General features: G+C 46.6%; 1 protein-coding gene across 2 annotated transcripts in view; it reads left to right on the top strand.

The window, feature by feature from the left end:
* ANTXR1 (ANTXR cell adhesion molecule 1) overlaps positions 1-16845 on the top strand; it is a 104079-nt gene that overhangs the window by 76470 nt on the left and 10764 nt on the right. For both annotated transcript variants that reach the window (XM_065856624.2, XM_065856623.2), the window contains exon 17: positions 4606-4686. In XM_065856624.2, coding sequence (XP_065712696.1) covers positions 4606-4686 — 81 coding nt within the window. The remainder of the gene's footprint in view (positions 1-4605; positions 4687-16845) is intronic.

Raw genomic sequence — 16845 nt, 5'->3', positions numbered from 1 at the left:
CACATGGGACAACGGGAATTCCCCACCAGGCTGATCAGGTTTTGGGGTTACATCGCTTTCTTAGACCAGAATAGGATCCTGATCTCTTGCGGTGGTGTAGCTAGCTTCTGTAAAGGGCTTACAGACTTGATCGCACTTCCAAGGGTAAGCCCTTTAGTCCACACTGCATATTCCCTGACACAGGGAATGAATAGCATCCTCTTTCCTTAGAAAGAAGGGAGAAAATAGGAAGAAAACTGCTGCTAAATGTCACCAGAGTTGTCCTCAGCGGGTGAAGGATCGCGGTGCAGCAGGTGGGTCACAGGGCCAGGGGATGTCCTGCAAGAAGTGTTTGGCTGAATTAGAGTGCCTTGGATGTGGAAGGTCCAATTCACACTGATCTCAGGTCCCATTTAATGCAAATCTGCACAGCAGTTGCCCAGAGGAGCTGGGAGGACTCCTCCTCTGCCGTCTGTCCCAGGGGCAGGCAGCTGTTCTGCCGTCTGTCTGCCCTAATACAAACGCTTGGCAGCGCACAAAACGGGAATGAGCAAGCGACCGAATGCTTCACTGGAGCAAAACTCTTCATTGCACATGTGAATGCTTCTTGTGGATTAAGAGAAACAAACGACACAAAATAGATACTATTTGCATCATCCATGGCCTGGCATGAGGGCATTCCAGTGTCAGAAGGCTAAAGTTTTGCATTTAAGACAAATGAAGCTGTCCTCAGGAAAGGAGGACAGCTTAACTACTGTAGAACGACTCCTATTTCTCAGGTTTAGCTCTTTTGGGAAGTGCTAATACCCTTTCTCGTCTCTTCAGCCTGGGGCTGCTTGTAGCAGCACTGTAGTTATCAGTCTTAAATAACCTGAAAATGCTCAATTCACATCCACATGCAAACCTCAGTCTTGCAGCTGGTTCAGATCCAATGGTGCGAATGGTGAGGATGCACAAGGGAGTACGAGTGGTTTCCAGAGGATACAGAAACGTGAGCCTCTTTGAAAAGTTGGTCCAGTGTCCTCTCTCTTTTCCCCCTTAAACATTATCGTCTCATAAACGTTGCCTACCAACAAGTCATTTGCAATTGTGTTCTAATGACTTCAAAATGTGTTCACAAAGGTTATTCATTCCCACAGTGGGGCAGGTTAGCGAGTCGACTGTTTTCCGTTTGGAGTTGGGAATGCAGGAAGCACTGTCCCATATAGCTGCGCCTTTGTTCCTAAATGCATTGCATTATCGTTTTGCATCAGTGCAAAGCGTTTGTACAACTTACTCCTCCCCTCTGGGAGACTTTTCACTCCTACTCTGTGCTCTGGAAGTGACCTCATCCAACCGAGAGACAGAGCTCAATCTGCAATCAGAAGGGTTCACAGCACACAAAGCCCCGAGGAGGCGACAGAAACACTGATTTAGCACAAAGAGCCTCAATACGGGCTCAAGCAACTGCAGTCCGTGTGGGTACAACTTCCTGGGTCCTTCCCCATTACTCCTTAGTTTCTCCCCTCTTCCTTCACCAGTCCGTGCTGTTGGCTCAGGAGACTTTCAGATGATTTTCAGAGTTTATCTGGCACGGTAGGAAATCAGTTCTGAACAGGCGAATCACGTTTGCAGATCTGTGTCCCAGCTGGAAATTCTCCAAAGTTCAGGAGAAGCCTGGAGAAGAGGTTCAGTATGTGCAGTGGGCTCAAGTTCAGTTCTGACTCTTGACTAGTTTTTGCTTTGTAACTGCAGTTATTAGGAGGCATGCAAAAATTCAGAGTATCTCATGGTTAATATATATTCTTAATTCCTTTAGAAATACCTCTCTCATCTACCATTCAAATTGTATACAGTATAAGGCCAGTTCCGATCCAAGACCCCATATCCAAATACTCCCATGCGTTTGGGATGTTCCACATCTGGATAGTATTAATATTTAGCAGCCTGAGTCTGTCGGTGGTCAAGAATTTACCTAATTATTAATTGCCACCACCCCCCTTATTGAACTGCACCCAAACCCACAGTGTATGCAGATCGGACGGTGTATCCAACACTTTCCCCAGATACGATCATGAGCACTTATCAAAAGCAAGGCATCGGTGCTCTGAAGCACAGATCCTGCTGTTACTCTCCCTGTGCAATAAGGAATTAGAAGAATTGGCAAAACTCTTCAGTACTCTTGGCAGAAGCTCTTCTGAAGACGTGAGCGTATGGAGCTGGCCGCGCGTCGTGTGGTGCAGCGGAGCTATCGCGGAGCCGCGGAGGGAGCCGAGGAGGGACGGCCCATTAGGTCATGGGCTCTGTTCTCTCCGCCAGCGCGGGGCGGTTAACTTTAAAGCTCTCCCTCACTGCTTTTTCCAGTCTGGTTTTGAAAATAACACAGAGGCTTCCACCACTTCTCAGGGGGGAATATTTCACACACTACCAGACCTCACCCGTAGGAAATACCTCCTGATACTCAGCTTAAATTTTCCCTTATCCCCATGCTCCAACTACACTCGGCTTCTTTGGTTAAAGCAGATGTTAAATTCCTACTTGCTCCATTGCACTGGTTGAAACACTTCTTTGGAAGCGAGATAAATATGGTAAATGAGGAGGGCAAGGAATTACATCTCAGGAACAGCCGACTAAGGTGGCTTCAATCTGACAAAGAGCCAGGAAGGTCACGTTTTAGGGCCAGTCATCTTGCTTTTGTCCATGCAGCCATTACTTAGAGCACTTGCCTTTTACCTGTTTATCGGATGGATTTTTTCTTCCCTCTCTTTGTTACTTTTCCCAGAGTAATGTCTAGAAGGTAGGTAGACAACTGGGAATGGGTAGATTGCTTTTTGAAATGCTCTGGGGATTTATTTGCTACCAAATGTGGCTACTGACACTTAACAGATTGTTATGACTGTTGTTATTATTCTTATTTGTTGCTGTTCCTTCTTAGCACAATGCCAGCAGGGTTATCCTGCTTTTGAAATACCATCTCAGCAGTTGGGAAGGTCAATGCAATTAATCCAGGGAGAATGACAAGTCTGAAGGCTTCATAGCAAACTTGCCAAATCCTCGTTTCATCTGGCAGTGGGGGGGGGCCGCACAAAATGTAGATGTAGGATCATAAAGGATGATGCCTTTTATTTTAATTTGGTTCAGGATGTGTTCCCTGCTACAGAATACAGCTCTGTACGCTTTGGTTTGGTCAGCAGCTTTCCTCCTACCTCTCTTTCTCCCTCTGCTGTTATCTACCCATTTACCTGGCTACATCTCCCTTCTTCCTCCTCCTCAGAACCATTTCTAGTGCTTCTTTGCCTTCAAAAGGACCACTATCGGTCTCTGAAAAACAACGCAGAAAGGACCACAAGGCAAGGCTAAACTCACTGCTCAGCCACAAAACCCAGTGCAGGGCCTGCCGCAAGGCTGAGGGTGAAGCAGCTGGTGCTCTCGAAACAAACCTCAGGTGTATCCAAGTGGAGGCTACTTCAGCATTTCCTGAGCCCTCCTGTCTCTCTTTACAAAGCTGACGTGGCACAGCTTCCTTGCCGTCAGAAGCCCAAGGGCAGCTTGGATATACAGGCAGCGTACAAAACCATCTCAAGGTGACACCGCCAGATCCCAGGAGCACTCTGGTGTCACCAGACCAGGGTCCATTCGCTGCTGAATTAACCATTCATTCAGGAAGAGTTAAAGTGATGGCTGAAACTACGCCCTTCTCCATTTGGCCTCTGCTCTGATTGTTTCTTCTTCCTGGACTTCATGTCTAGTTGGACTCCAAGCTTTGTTTGCCTCCAGACCTTTTTTTCCCCAAGCGACCTCGCGCTTCGATTGCAAAGGAAGAGACACAGCCATAGAGACACAGCCCATCCACTGGAAAGCACAGAGGTGTTTGTGTTTCCAAGTGAATGCATTCCCTTTTTCACTTCTTTAAGCAACATCATCCTTTCCATGATCCACTCTCTCTTTCTTCCACCTTGATGTCTCAGGCAGACCCCGAGGGTCCATTCAGACTCCTAAAGATGGAGCTCTTGGCTTTTCCCGAGAAATCTCAGTAGGCTCTTGGAAATTGGGACTGAAGAGTAAAAAGGACTTTTTTGTTCCATGGCAAGTTGTAATTTTCCCTGGAGGGGTTTAAGAGGTGTTTAGACAAGGTTCTTAGGGACATGGGTTAGTGCTAGAGTTGGGTTATGGTTGGACTTCATGATCCTGAAGGTCTCTTCCAACTGAAATGATTCTATGTCACAGTGGTCACCTAGACCTAGAGACAAGCCACTCAGCCAGCTGGAGGAAGAGGGAAAACCATTAGGAAACACATTGTATAAATTCACTTGATTGCTTTCTGCGTTGATTTAGCATTTTGCTAACGTCAGGTGTCGGACTCTCAGCTCAGGAGGTATCCAAGTCACCTGTTACCTTTGGAGATTTCCAGAAGACATACAGGTACTGTCAGCTGTCAGACATATCTGCTTATTGCTCGTCTGAGAGCCTCTTCTTCACACTTGCACACGATTCTGTGAGAGAAAACATTGCCCTCCAGCACCTTCCACAAGCACAGCAAACGGTTAAGTAACAATTGTGTAGGTCTGAGCTGTGTTGCCCCTGCACTGCACTTCACAACGCACTTGTTCTGGCCCAAAGATAACACTGTGTTCCTTTTGATTCCAGGGGAAATTGGACGCTCTCTGGGTCTTGCTGCGGAAAGGTTACGACCGTGTATCTGTGATGCGCCCACAGCCAGGAGACAAGGTACTGAGCCTCAGAATGTTGGTCGGTTGGGTTGGGTTGTTTGGTTTTGGGTTTTGTTTTTTTGGGGGTTTTTTTACAGCTATGGAAAAATAAAATCCCTCTGGAGTTTCTGGCCACCTTTGCATGTGGGGCTGAAGGTAACACTCAGGACAGCTTAGAAACAAAAACCCAGTCGTGTCTGTCAGCTTTGTCTGCAACTGCAGTTCACCCAGTTTGATAGAGTTTCAGGTACAAAAACTGTCCAGACAACCATCAAAGAGCCCAGTATGGTCTTGCTCTTAGATAATGTAGCTGCTTTCAATTAATTACATAGTTTATTCTAATGAATAGTAAGGAATATTTTTATGTATTGTCCTTCATTAAAATCTTACATTCTGGAATAACACTCTGGACATACACTTAAATATATATATATATTTTTTTGTTACATAGATTTAAGCTTCTACAAAGCAAAGTTTGCAGAATGAGGTTTGCACTGTTGTGTGAGAGGGAGGAAGTATTCCCATGTATTTCTAGTAAAAACTGAGTTCATGCCAATTTCTATACATTAATGTGTGCTTACGGGTGGAAAGAGAAGCCATTGAAGAGAATGGACTAATGTCAGTTTACAGGAATGATACCGTCTGAGAGCAATCCCTGTGGTAGCCATAAACCATCCCCTAAATCCATGTTATTTAGATGGTTACACCCAGTTGCCCAGAGCTGTTCCCAGTCCAGGGATGGACACTGAGCATCTTTCTGAGCCCCTGGACGTATTCACCCCATGGTCAGCAATTGCCTTTATATCAATGTCTGTTGTGGTTGGTTTGCATACGTGTAACATAAGAAAGGAGACTGGAATTGCTTCAGGAATACGTTTGGCCCAAGGTGTGAGTGGCTGTGTAGCATTGAGAAGGCTTCAAGAAACTCAACTGCACATGTAATTTTCCAATGGAGATTCATAGTTCTGTACCATTCATCTCCCTGTAGGGTTTTCCATTGAACGCAGGGCAAACCAGTTTTTGTGAATAAAAGGATTCAATATTTTATTCCTTCAGGGAAAAGATTTGCTAAAATATCTTCACTGAGTGTGATACGTTTCTGGGAGAAAAGTTCATAACATACAGATTGCTAATGCCTGGCAATTTTCCCATAGAAATCAGGGATCCAAGAACAACTCTTAGACTTGCAGGTCTGTGCCCTGTCAGCATAAGCAACTGCAGAAATAGCCCATACAGGTGGTATGTGATGAAGTAAATGAAGCTCTTTATGATTCTGTTGTGTTACATATGATTTAGTGTGAAAAAGAAGCCGCTGAAAGTGCACCCAGCTGCTAAAATACCTGGGTTTGTCCAGCTGAGTCCTGGAAGATTTGCGAATGTTTGGGCGCTTTCCTGTGTAGGTACGAAGTGCTGCTTGTATCCTGCTCTTAGAACGTTCGTTTTCCTTCATAGAAGGAAAACTATGAGCCTGAGCGTCTTCTTTGAATAACCACGTGTGACCCTCTGGGTGTTTTTAATCACTTCAAGTGAGCAGTTTATTCCTTTACGGTAGTGACGTAACTACCAGGTGGTATCACCACTAACAGAACAGGCAGAACCAATAGGAGAACCCACTGGAAAACACTAAGAAGACATTCATTAGTTTACACAGCTGAAGTGGCAGAATTAGGCAGAGCTTTCCCTTCCCCTATTCAGCAAAAAGCGGGGGGAGTATTTCCCTTTAAAGCTTAACCAGCCTTGTAACCATGGAATCTTTGTACTCAGTAATCATAGCCTATTCTTAAAATTGACACAGATTTACGACATACTCCTTTAAAACAGGTAACTGAGAAACATGCGAATGTTACTTAGCGTTGCTGGTGTTAGAATAGGCATGGAATATGTTGGTGGTTGTCAAGAATTGTAATGAATATGTAGTTTTTCTGTCAATATAAGCCATGTATGACCAACTGGTTGTTGGTGACCTATGGAGGGGCACCCCTGGTCCGGCCCCAGTGCTGCTTAAGAAATGCTGCTTTTAGAACCTTAAAACATGATTTTAAGAGTCTGTAACTTTGCCAATTTTATGGTATCAAAGGGATGAGGCAATATTGCTGTTAACTACCACGATCTGTGCCTTTGGAGACAAATTAGTCAAAAAGAAAAGCAAAAGGTTGCAAAAATACTTGCACCTCACAAAATAAGGAGACTCTAAGCCCTCTTTGATCCCTACCAGTCTCCCTCTATTCTTCTCTGTGCCGCTGTTCCTCTAAGAGAAATGTAAACGCACGTCCAAACCTTAGGATACTATGGGCGCGTGATTCAGGGTGCATTAAGGTGAGTGGCTTCTCCCAGGCCAGCAAACATCAATGTGTTTTATCTCATAAAACACATCACTGCTTCGGTGTGACTGGCAATCCAGAGGGAAGGTCCGTGCTGAACCGATGGGGACGACAGCGTTGAAACATCTGCCAGAACATGCCAGAAACATCTGCCACCTACACTCCTGGGTCAGCCTGTTAAACAGTTTGCTTTCCTTGCAAGAAGAAATATCAAGGAAAAGAAGTAATTCCACAGAAAATCTTTTGTAAACGAAACCTGTGTCTGTAGGACGACGTTGCGAAAGAAAAGGATCAGATGCGTTGCACTGAAATTATGGGGAATTTCTACCCATGCAAACGACTGTGTGGCCAGAATCCCCTTCCTGGGAAGTCAGGGCTGGTCTCGATGAGCTTGGATCCCTTCCCTTCCATTAGCTTGGAGACCTCTCACCACCCTCACGATGAGAGGGCCTCCGAATTGCTTATAAACACAGCCCTTTCTCTGAAGTGGATGTTCGATAGTATAAGTTTAATAACCTGTTCATCATTTCCTTTAGCCAACCCAGGACATAGTTCTTGGCTTCTCTCTGGCTTGCAACAACACCGACAGCAGCAGCATTTCAGCTCTTTGCTGTCGAAAGACAGGACCAGGACCACTTTTGTAACGGATGCATCGCCTGTGCACTGGGTCACTTAACAGGCACATTTATGTTCCTTGTCACCTGCCGGGAGCACTGCCGGGTGTGTGGTATGTCTGACAGCTACTGTGAGGAAGGGTATTTTGACACAGCTCTCTGAGAAACAGCGCATCACCCGCTTGATCTGACATGCAGCCCGAGGCCATGCGGCTGTATCCAGCAGGTTTAGGTGTTGTAGTGCAGGGGATGCACTGTGGAGGAATTTCACACCCAGCAGCCCTGCACATTCACTCACAGACACCTCCATGCTCTCCCAGCCACGTGTTTCTGGTGTAGGCTTTGCCAGCGGGGTAGAGCAGAAAGAGCCATTTTGGCAGCGATGAGCTCAGCTCTAAATTCCTGTGGCCTCTACATGTGACTCCAAATAGCTCCTTTGGACCAGAGGCACAGCAAGGACGGACTTGGGCCTCACCAGGTTGCAAAATCTTCAGCAGCAAGTCTGCAGGCTTTCACAGCTGTCCAGCGCACAGTTGGATTTGATGCTGGGAAGCGTAGGTAAAGGAGTGAGTGCTCTGCCCAGCTGGTCAGCACAGGCCCGCTCAGAGCTGGTCTGACAACTGCAAGTCGGTCGTGCGGTTTTTAAAGTGGAGACAGCTGGTGTGAAACTTCAGCCCTGATGCACTGGTGTGGACCCATCCCTGCCAGTCGTGGAAGATGGGGAGCTCCAGGCAGCCATGCGAGGTCTTGCTGTACAAGAAAGGGCATCTCCAGCTTTTCTGGCTTTTTCCTGCCTGCCTGACTTCATCCCACTGCCGTCCTTCCCCGTGGTGTGTGCACGGTCTCTCCTACAGTATTGTGCAGTATTGTTGTTGACCCAAAGAAAATGGGAAGAACAACAGTAACTCCAAACTGTCAGAGAATAGTTAATGTTCAAACTTGTTTTCACATGGACCAAAAGCCAGAGCTATGAAGATGCTGAAGGGAGTGGAGCATCTCCCGTGGGAGGAAGGGCTGAGGGAGCTGGGGCTCTGGAGATGGAGAAGAGGAGACTGAGGGGGGACCTCATTCATGTTCACAGAGATCTAAAGGGGCAGTGTCAGGAGGATGGAGCCAGGCTCTTCTCGGTGACAGCCAGTGACAGGACAAGGGGCAATGGGTGCAAACCGGAACACAGGAGGTTCCACTTAAATTTGAGAAGAAACTTGTTCCTGGTGAGGGTGTCAGAGCCTGGCCCAGGCTGCCCAGGGAGGTTGTGGAGTCTCCTTCTCTGCAGACATTCAAACCCGCCTGGACACCTTCCTGTGGAACCTCAGCTGGGTGTTCCTGCTCCATGGGGGATTGCACTGGATGAGCTTTCCAGGGCCCTTCAACCCCTCACATTCTGGGATTCTGTGCCATATTCCAATACAAAGCCTCTTGTCATCAACAACTGTGGGCACTTTAGAATGATCCAGTTCACTGCATGCTGAAGCAACATTGCTGGTCAAGAAACCAGTTTCTGGCACAACGCTATCTGTAGTTACTTTTGCTTTCTCTGAGAGATCACAAATAATAAGCTGTAGACATTAACACCTCGTGAATACATTTAACTTCCATTTAGCTATAGCTTTGTTCAGCATGACTGTAGATAAGGGTAGCAGCAAACAATCCTAGACACTTCAAGAACATTTTAAAATAAGTACCAAGGCCTCATATTCGTTCTGAAACTGTTTTATTTTCAGGGAATACTGTTTAATTTGTCTTGATTTGGTGGGCGTGCTGGGCCCTCTGGTTCACCTGCCTGGCACTCACCCAGGTGAGTTTCAGACTAACCAGCTCAGTTTTCAGTCTCAACTTCATCACACAAGCTGCAAAACTACTGCAGAGCTGCTCGGCAGCGAACTGCGGTGCCCACGCTGCCGGGCCTCTGCAAACCACCAGCCGCAGCAGCCTGGACGTGCGCTGGGAACGATGGCACCGGTGAGCAGCAAAGCATCCTGCAGCAACCAGCAGCCGCAAACTGAGCCACCACATTAAGAACCCAGCGCGTGGTGCCTTCTCAGGCTCCATAAATATTCAAATCCTTGCAGGCAAGATTATGGCTAGTAAAGAGTAGCCTGAAATTTGCAGAAAGGAGCCTTTGATCATATTATATTCCTAAAAGCTACAAAGAGGAGCTGTTTTGAAAGCAATTTGCACCTCCGTCTTTCTCTTGCCTGAAGAAGGAAGATTTCAGACTCCTGGTATTGTCAAATGGGCACCTTAATTCACCTTCTGGTCAACGTAAAAAAGTGAAGCCAGATGAAAAGTAACCAAAAGGCATCTCTGTCTGCCTCGCAGCTTGAAAAGGAATTGAACTTAATCCCATGGTTCCATCATGTTCATGTATAAGCAATCCCTTGCTATAATCAGTTACTTTATCCACTGTAAGCGCATGAGCTGAGCTGTTCAAAGAGTCTCTTGTGTAGAATGAAACATGGATTCAGCTTCAAACACTGAGTTGACTGATTTTACTGTTTATCTGCTGTAGCCCACGCAGCTTCCGAGTTACCATATAAATTGTCAAGGAAGACGTCCCGTGCTCTGAAGTTCACATTGGTTTGTAACAAGACGTTAGTTCAAGGGTAATGACTAATACGTTTGCAATTTATATACATTGTGGTGGATAATGTAAGAGACTGAGGCTTAGATTCCAGTCTTAGTGACCTCAGACAATCCCTTCCCTTTGCCTCTGGTCCATTCATGCCCCAAACCCTTTAATCAAGGTCGAGGTGACTTGTATCAGCAACAGCGCATTGGAGAAGACGGGGCTGTTCAGGACCTGGTCCGAAGTGCACCCGGAGAGGCCGAGATGCACAAAAAAGTTGGGAAACTCTTTCTTTGGAGTCAAACCTGGCAATGGTCTGAGGTTACCAACAGACACAGATGTTTCCAATCAGGCAAGGAAGTCAGAGTCACATGGGATTCCTGTGGTCTTCTCACATTTTCGAGAGACTAGGTTTGCATTCTTGTCAGCGTTAATGAGGTTATTTTTACATTCAAAACATCATCAGATGGGGTGATGTAAAATGATGTATTTTTTAGAAAACCTTATCGCTTTTATCATGGAGTAAGGGACTGCGTATTTCTGCTCATTGCTCACTAAGCACAGCATCCAGATAATCGGTGTCTCTTTGAAGCATGAGTTGCGTTTCGTTGATCAACATGGTCAGGAATTTATAAGGAGGTTGTTAAAAGGCGTTTCAAGCTCAGACTTGGCCAGGAGCATCCCCATCTGGGAGTCAATCGTATTTTAATTTGATATTTACATTGTAATTTTTTAATTGCATTTTAGTTTTGTGTTTGTATAGGTAAATATAGATACAGGTGGGTACAAGTGGATAAAAAGTACAACAAACCCCTGTGTAATTATGTGTAAAGATGTATCCTACTTTAATTAACAAAGATGGAGGGAAAGGAGCTTTTTCTGAAACTAGTCTAGTTTTGCAAGTTCACTGGTGAAATTGCAGAGCTCGTATCTTGTTAGATCTCAGCGATAACAGCTCTGGTACAAATTGTGGTCAGTTATGACGAGAGGATGAGTACGAAATACATGAAAATGTCCTCATTAAAGTGATCACGATTGTTCTTTTTCCTATGAAAGGAGGAATGTGTGTGTGTGCATGTGCTGACATAAAAATGTTAATATAAACAGGACAGCGGGAGTATGAAAGGGGAGTTTTTCAGCCAAATTGCATGAATCTTCACTGGAGCAAAGCGGTGTTTTTCAACAGAAGCTTACAACACTCCCTCTGCCCTGTGATCGCACTCATGTTTTTGTACTGCAGTGGAATGTCAAAACCTCTAATAACTCTTTGAATTTGCATCCTGCTGTTGTGATTCTGGATCTAAATGTCCAACTGGGCTGTTCTTGTACAGCAGCATCTGGGGTTTGGGCACTGGGGTCGCTCCACTCTCTGCCACCGACTCCAGAGTGGCCTTGACCAAGCCACTTAACCACCTGCCATTTACCAGAGGCTTTCCCTGTCCTCTGAATGAGGCTAATCCAACGTGTTTTCCTTCCCAAAGCATTTGTGAAAATGCTCTAATAAACGTAAAGGATCAGCCGCAGTGATGGCTGTGGGCAGGGACACCTGTATTTGCGAGGTTGTGTGTAGGTTTGCACAGTGGCCTGTGGGTTCTTGTGGTTGCAGCGTGATGCTCATGGTCCAGAGGTTCAGACCTGTGTGATGCTCAGATAGCAGAAAGTGGAAATCCAGCAGTGTTTCATACACGGTGTGTCGGGGGTTGTTTCTCTTTTGCGAGCTGGGGTGTTACAAGAAGCAGCTCAATGGGAACAGGTCTGTGTGCATCCATCTGTGGCACCTGTGCCAGAGCTGAGCTGGTTGAGCAGACTGTGATGCTCAGCTCATGGACAATCCTGAGCGCTCCTGGCCGAGCGATCATCATCGTGTCTGAAGAAGACAGAGGAGGAAAGAAGCAGCCCGAATCATGACCGTGTTCACAGTAACATTTCCTTCTTTTCTGCCTTTCCCTGTCTTGTGGAGGAAGCTGTGTACTTGCAAAGACCAACCTGGAAAGTAACTGGTCATCTCTCACTTCTCCCACAGTGCTGAAATAGAAGGAAGTTAAACCTGAACAAAAAAAGAGAGGGACAGTGTTGTCACACAGCCTGGGGCCCTGCTCCTGGTTTATTATAGTCCTGTATTCATGTGCACCATCTTAAATTAAGGCCATTGTGCTGGGTGCTGTACAGGTGTAAAATGAAACCAGAATCTCAGACTGTTTGGGGCAAGGAGCAGAGCAAGTACAGGCAGATACACTGAGAAACACCGAGACAGTGCGGCAGTGCTAATGTATCTGAATGGCGAACAGGGGACCTGCGATACCAGTGGAATAATTTGTTAATGTAGTTCAAATCTTCCATTAATCACAAGGAACAACTTTTGTTGCTAGTTTATTCTCCTACAGCACATCTGGGCAGGGACAACCCCAGGTTCCAATATAGGTTGGGGAATGAGCTGTTGGAGAGCAGTGGGGAGCTGGGGGTCCTGGGGACAGCAGGGTGAGCATGAGCCAGCACTGGGCCCTTGTGGCCAGGAAGGCCAATGGTACCTGGGGTGGGTTAGAAGGGGGTGGTCAGTAGGTCAGAGAGGTTCTCCTGCCCCTCTGCTCTGCCCTGGGGAGACCACACCTGGAATATTGTGTCCAGTTGTGGCCCCTCAGTTCCAGAAGGACAGGGAACTGCTGCAGAGAGTCCAGCGCAGCCACCAAGATGCTGAAGGGAGTGGAGCATCTCCCGTGTGAGGAAAGGCTGAGGGAGCTGGGGCTCTGGAGCTGGAGAAGAGGAGACTGAGGGGGGACCTCATTCATGTTCACAGAGATCTAAAGGGGCAGTGTCAGGAGGATGGAGCCAGGCTCTTCTTGGTGACAACCAGTGACAGGACAAGGGGCAATGGGTGCAAACTGGAACACAGGAGGTTCCACTTAAATTTGAGAAGAAACTTGTTCCTGGTGAGGGTGTCAGAGCCTGGCCCAGGCTGCCCAGGGAGGTTGTGGAGTCTCCTTCTCTGCAGACATTCAAACCCGCCTGGACACCTTCCTGTGGAACCTCAGCTGGGTGTTCCTGCTCCATGGGGGGATTGCACTGGATGAGCTTTACAGGGCCTTTCCAACCCCTGACATTCTGGGATTCTGTGATCTCCCATGCAGCTTCCAAAGAGTAGCAGTGCAGAATTCCAGCCCAAATGGAATATACATGTGGGAGCCGGGGCAAGCGCTGCCTCTGGGGATGGGGCCGTGCGAGGGGGACAGTGCAAAACTCCTGCTGGGTCAGAGAAATGCTGTTCTGGACTAATGGCACAGGGAATTAGACCGTCAGGTGTGTTTAACAGCGCAAAACTTGCAGAATAGATTCCTGCTTGCCAGAGGACACATGTTTAGGGTGCAAGCACTTAGATGGTGATGTGGGTTTCTCATGGAAAGGGCAGCTCCCAGTCTAATGAGCTGAGAAACAAAAGGGGTTCCTAGTTTGTTTTAAAGAGCAGAAGGCAAACCAAGCCAATGGAACAGCGTAGTTCAAACTTTCCCCTGCGTGCAGCGAGTGGTTCTGCAGCTGCGGGGTGAGCGAAATCACTGTTGGAATCGAGCCCTGGGCGCGATGATAGCGCTGTGCTGCGGGGGTACAGTCGCAGAACCCAGGGGGCCAGGTGCAGAAAAGTGTCTCGGTTTGTAAATTCTCACAGAAAACATCGCAGATTTATTCAGTTGGTGTTTAGGTTCTTAGAAATCAGTAAAAACACAGGGAGTGGAGCTCCTGTAGCAGAAAGGACAGGATTTTGATGCAGAGATAATAACTTGTGACAAATGTCTAGAAAATCCATCTCTCCCATGTGTGTTTCTTGCTGAGTGAAGGTTGATGTTGCATTTCTGTTCTGTTTCCAGCAGTGGGCTGGACATACTCTCCTTATCCTTATGGAAAGCGAGGTCATTTTTTCTTGTGGGATTACAGTAAATTCCTAAAAATGAGCAGCAGCCCCAGATGAGAAACTTGGACTGTGTTTGGGTCCATCTGCACTGAGAAGCCACGAGGGGAACCCTGGGCCTTACATCAGCGATCAGAGGGCCCTCAGGGACTTGCAAGGCTCACAAAGCCACCCAGAAACAAAAGCACTGACAGCAGATGCTTCACCTATAGTCCAAGGTACAGAAACGGGTGACTTAAACTACAGCTTAATTCAGTCTTTAGCTGTGTGGACTCCCGAGTCACCCACACACACCCCTACACGTCACTATGTTGCTGCTTATTTGATGATTGTTCTTTCTGCAGACTCAAAAATGCACAGACACTGATAAGGAGCTATTGTTTTCCCCACTGATGAGTCTAAGCAGGTTTTTGTTGGTAAGCTGCAAAGCTTGAGAACAAAATTATAACCTTTCCGCACGTACTATTGCTGTGTGGTTTTCCATTAACAGCCATGGAAAAGTTAACCTAAACATTAGCTCTTTTTCCTGGAACTAACAGCTCCAAAGCCAAAAGCCTGGCGGTCTGCTCATCAGCCTGCAGACTGCGCAAAGCAAACTGCTCCTTGCTGTGAAAACAGAGCAGAGAACTGCAGTGGGGACCTGGGGGTCCTGGGGACAGCAGGGTGAGCATGAGCCAGCACTGGGCCCTTGTGGCCAGGAAGGCCAATGGTACCTGGGGTGGGTTAGAAGGGGGTGGTCAGTAGGTCCAGAGAGGTTCTCCTGCCCCTCTGCTCTGCCCTGGGGAGACCACACCTGGAATATTGTGTCCAGTTGTGGCCCCTCAGTTCCAGAAGGACAGGGAACTGCTGGAGAGTCCAGCGCAGGGGAAGGGGAGCGTCCCAGTCCCATCTCGATCCAGGGCAAACTTCACCCGAGACAGAATTACAAGGTTATGCCTTTAACAGCGTTGGTCAGAGAGCTGCCTCAGAAGCCAAGGCAAATCCAGCAAACAGATTGCACGGACGGGAATTATGTCTCACTAAATATTGCTAGGGCAATATTCAGCAGATAGTCATTTCCATTTCCTCGAGGCGTTAGTGCTGCCCTGCAGAGGGTGATTTTCCTGAATTAGGTAGTGTGAAAACAGCCATTGAGTTGTGTCCTTCTCACATGCACATCACAGAAGATCCTGTCCTGAACCTTGTTAGCCCAAGGACAAATTGCACCCAGAGAGACCCTCCCCAGGTCGCTTAATTCTGGAAGAATATACCCTGCAGGCTGTTTTTTGACTAGTTGTTCAGTTATCGTTGCCAAAGGAATGTTTTGTTTCTCGTTTGAACGTTTCTCTCTTTTCCCTGTGCCCAGGAGGTTTGCTTCTTCACCCTGGGGCTGAAGGATTGCAGCCCTGGCCCTGTCTTTGATGTGTCACTCAGCGCCTCTCCAGCACTAACTACCGCTTTCCAGAAAGACAATGGGAAGAATGACCACATCTTCCTGGAAATGACAGCCACCCCACAGTGTAAATAAGCCACAACTGGTCCTGCTAAAGTAATCCGGCCTGTTTGCTGACATACAAATGCCCACTGGTCCCTAAGGGCCACTCTGAAGTGACCCAAAGACTGAGGCTATCGAGCTCATTCCCACGCGTGAATTTGGCGAGGCAGACGCTTGTATCCTCTTGTTTCGCTTTCTGGAGGAGTTTGCACCGAATGTTTTCTTTTCAGTAGGTTCCCCAGCTGGTTGAGTCCTGCATAATGTAATTACAGAAATCAGGACCCAGAGCCTGGCAGAGCAATGGGCGTTATGTGGGTTGTGGTTGGTCTGAAGAGCCCGGCACGGATGATGAGCAATGAGTGAGCTCACGAGTGAAATTTCAACTGGGGGTTGAACTGTCAGAACCATTCTTTGTGTTGGGGGGCCCTTGGAGGCAGTGCTGTGTACATGGGTATATGCAAGATGTACTCACAAGCCAATGTGACTGAGCTGATACTCTAAATAAGCTCTTACTTATTTCAAATTCTGTGAGAGATCTCTGAAGCTGCAATACTTTGTGGTGGTTAAGGTAGTTTCCTCTTATTCTTCAATGTATATTGCTCTGGTGTTACTTGAACAGAACAAGGGAACAGAAATACATCTGAATAGACCAAACTATATCAAGACATCAAAGAAAGTAAGGTAGTTTTTCTGCTTCTTTTTTCCTCTTGAATTCAGACAGGATGGGAAACCGTGCTTGATAGAATTAGATATCAGTGGCCGTGTGTACGATCATTTGTCATTAGTTTTGATAATAATAATAATAATAATAATAATAATAATAATAATAATAATAAATCCCACCTCCTTAGTGGCTTCAGAAGGAAACACCATTTTGAACCACTCTGTTCCTGGGACTTAGAAGGTCAAATCTATCATGATGTGTAGCACTGAGATCTGACAGAAAACTCCGGATCTTGCTGCAAACTTTATAACTCTGCAGTACTTTTCGCAAGGGATTTTAAGGTAAACCAGAAGTCTCCATAGTTTTCAGTGCTGCCTCTGTAATAAGACACCAGATTATTAGAACCCCGTTGGAGTGATGTTCTTATCAATGGAAGTCTTCGTCTTAATTTTAGGAGAAAATAGGCCAAGCCTCTAATGTATTATTTATAAAGTGGCCAAGGTGGCAAGAATGCCTTTGGAGTGGTAGCTTTTGTGAGCAACACTGAGTTCTAGGGCCTGTATTAAGTAATGAGACACAGATGGGAATGGTTTTGTTGCGGTGATGTTTTATCACGAAATGAGACAGCTCTAATAGTT

The sequence above is a fragment of the Patagioenas fasciata genome, chromosome 26 (assembly GCF_037038585.1).
Source record: "Patagioenas fasciata isolate bPatFas1 chromosome 26, bPatFas1.hap1, whole genome shotgun sequence".
In the NCBI taxonomy this organism is placed as follows: domain Eukaryota; kingdom Metazoa; phylum Chordata; class Aves; order Columbiformes; family Columbidae; genus Patagioenas; species Patagioenas fasciata.
This window is presented reverse-complemented; position numbering and strand designations above follow the sequence as displayed.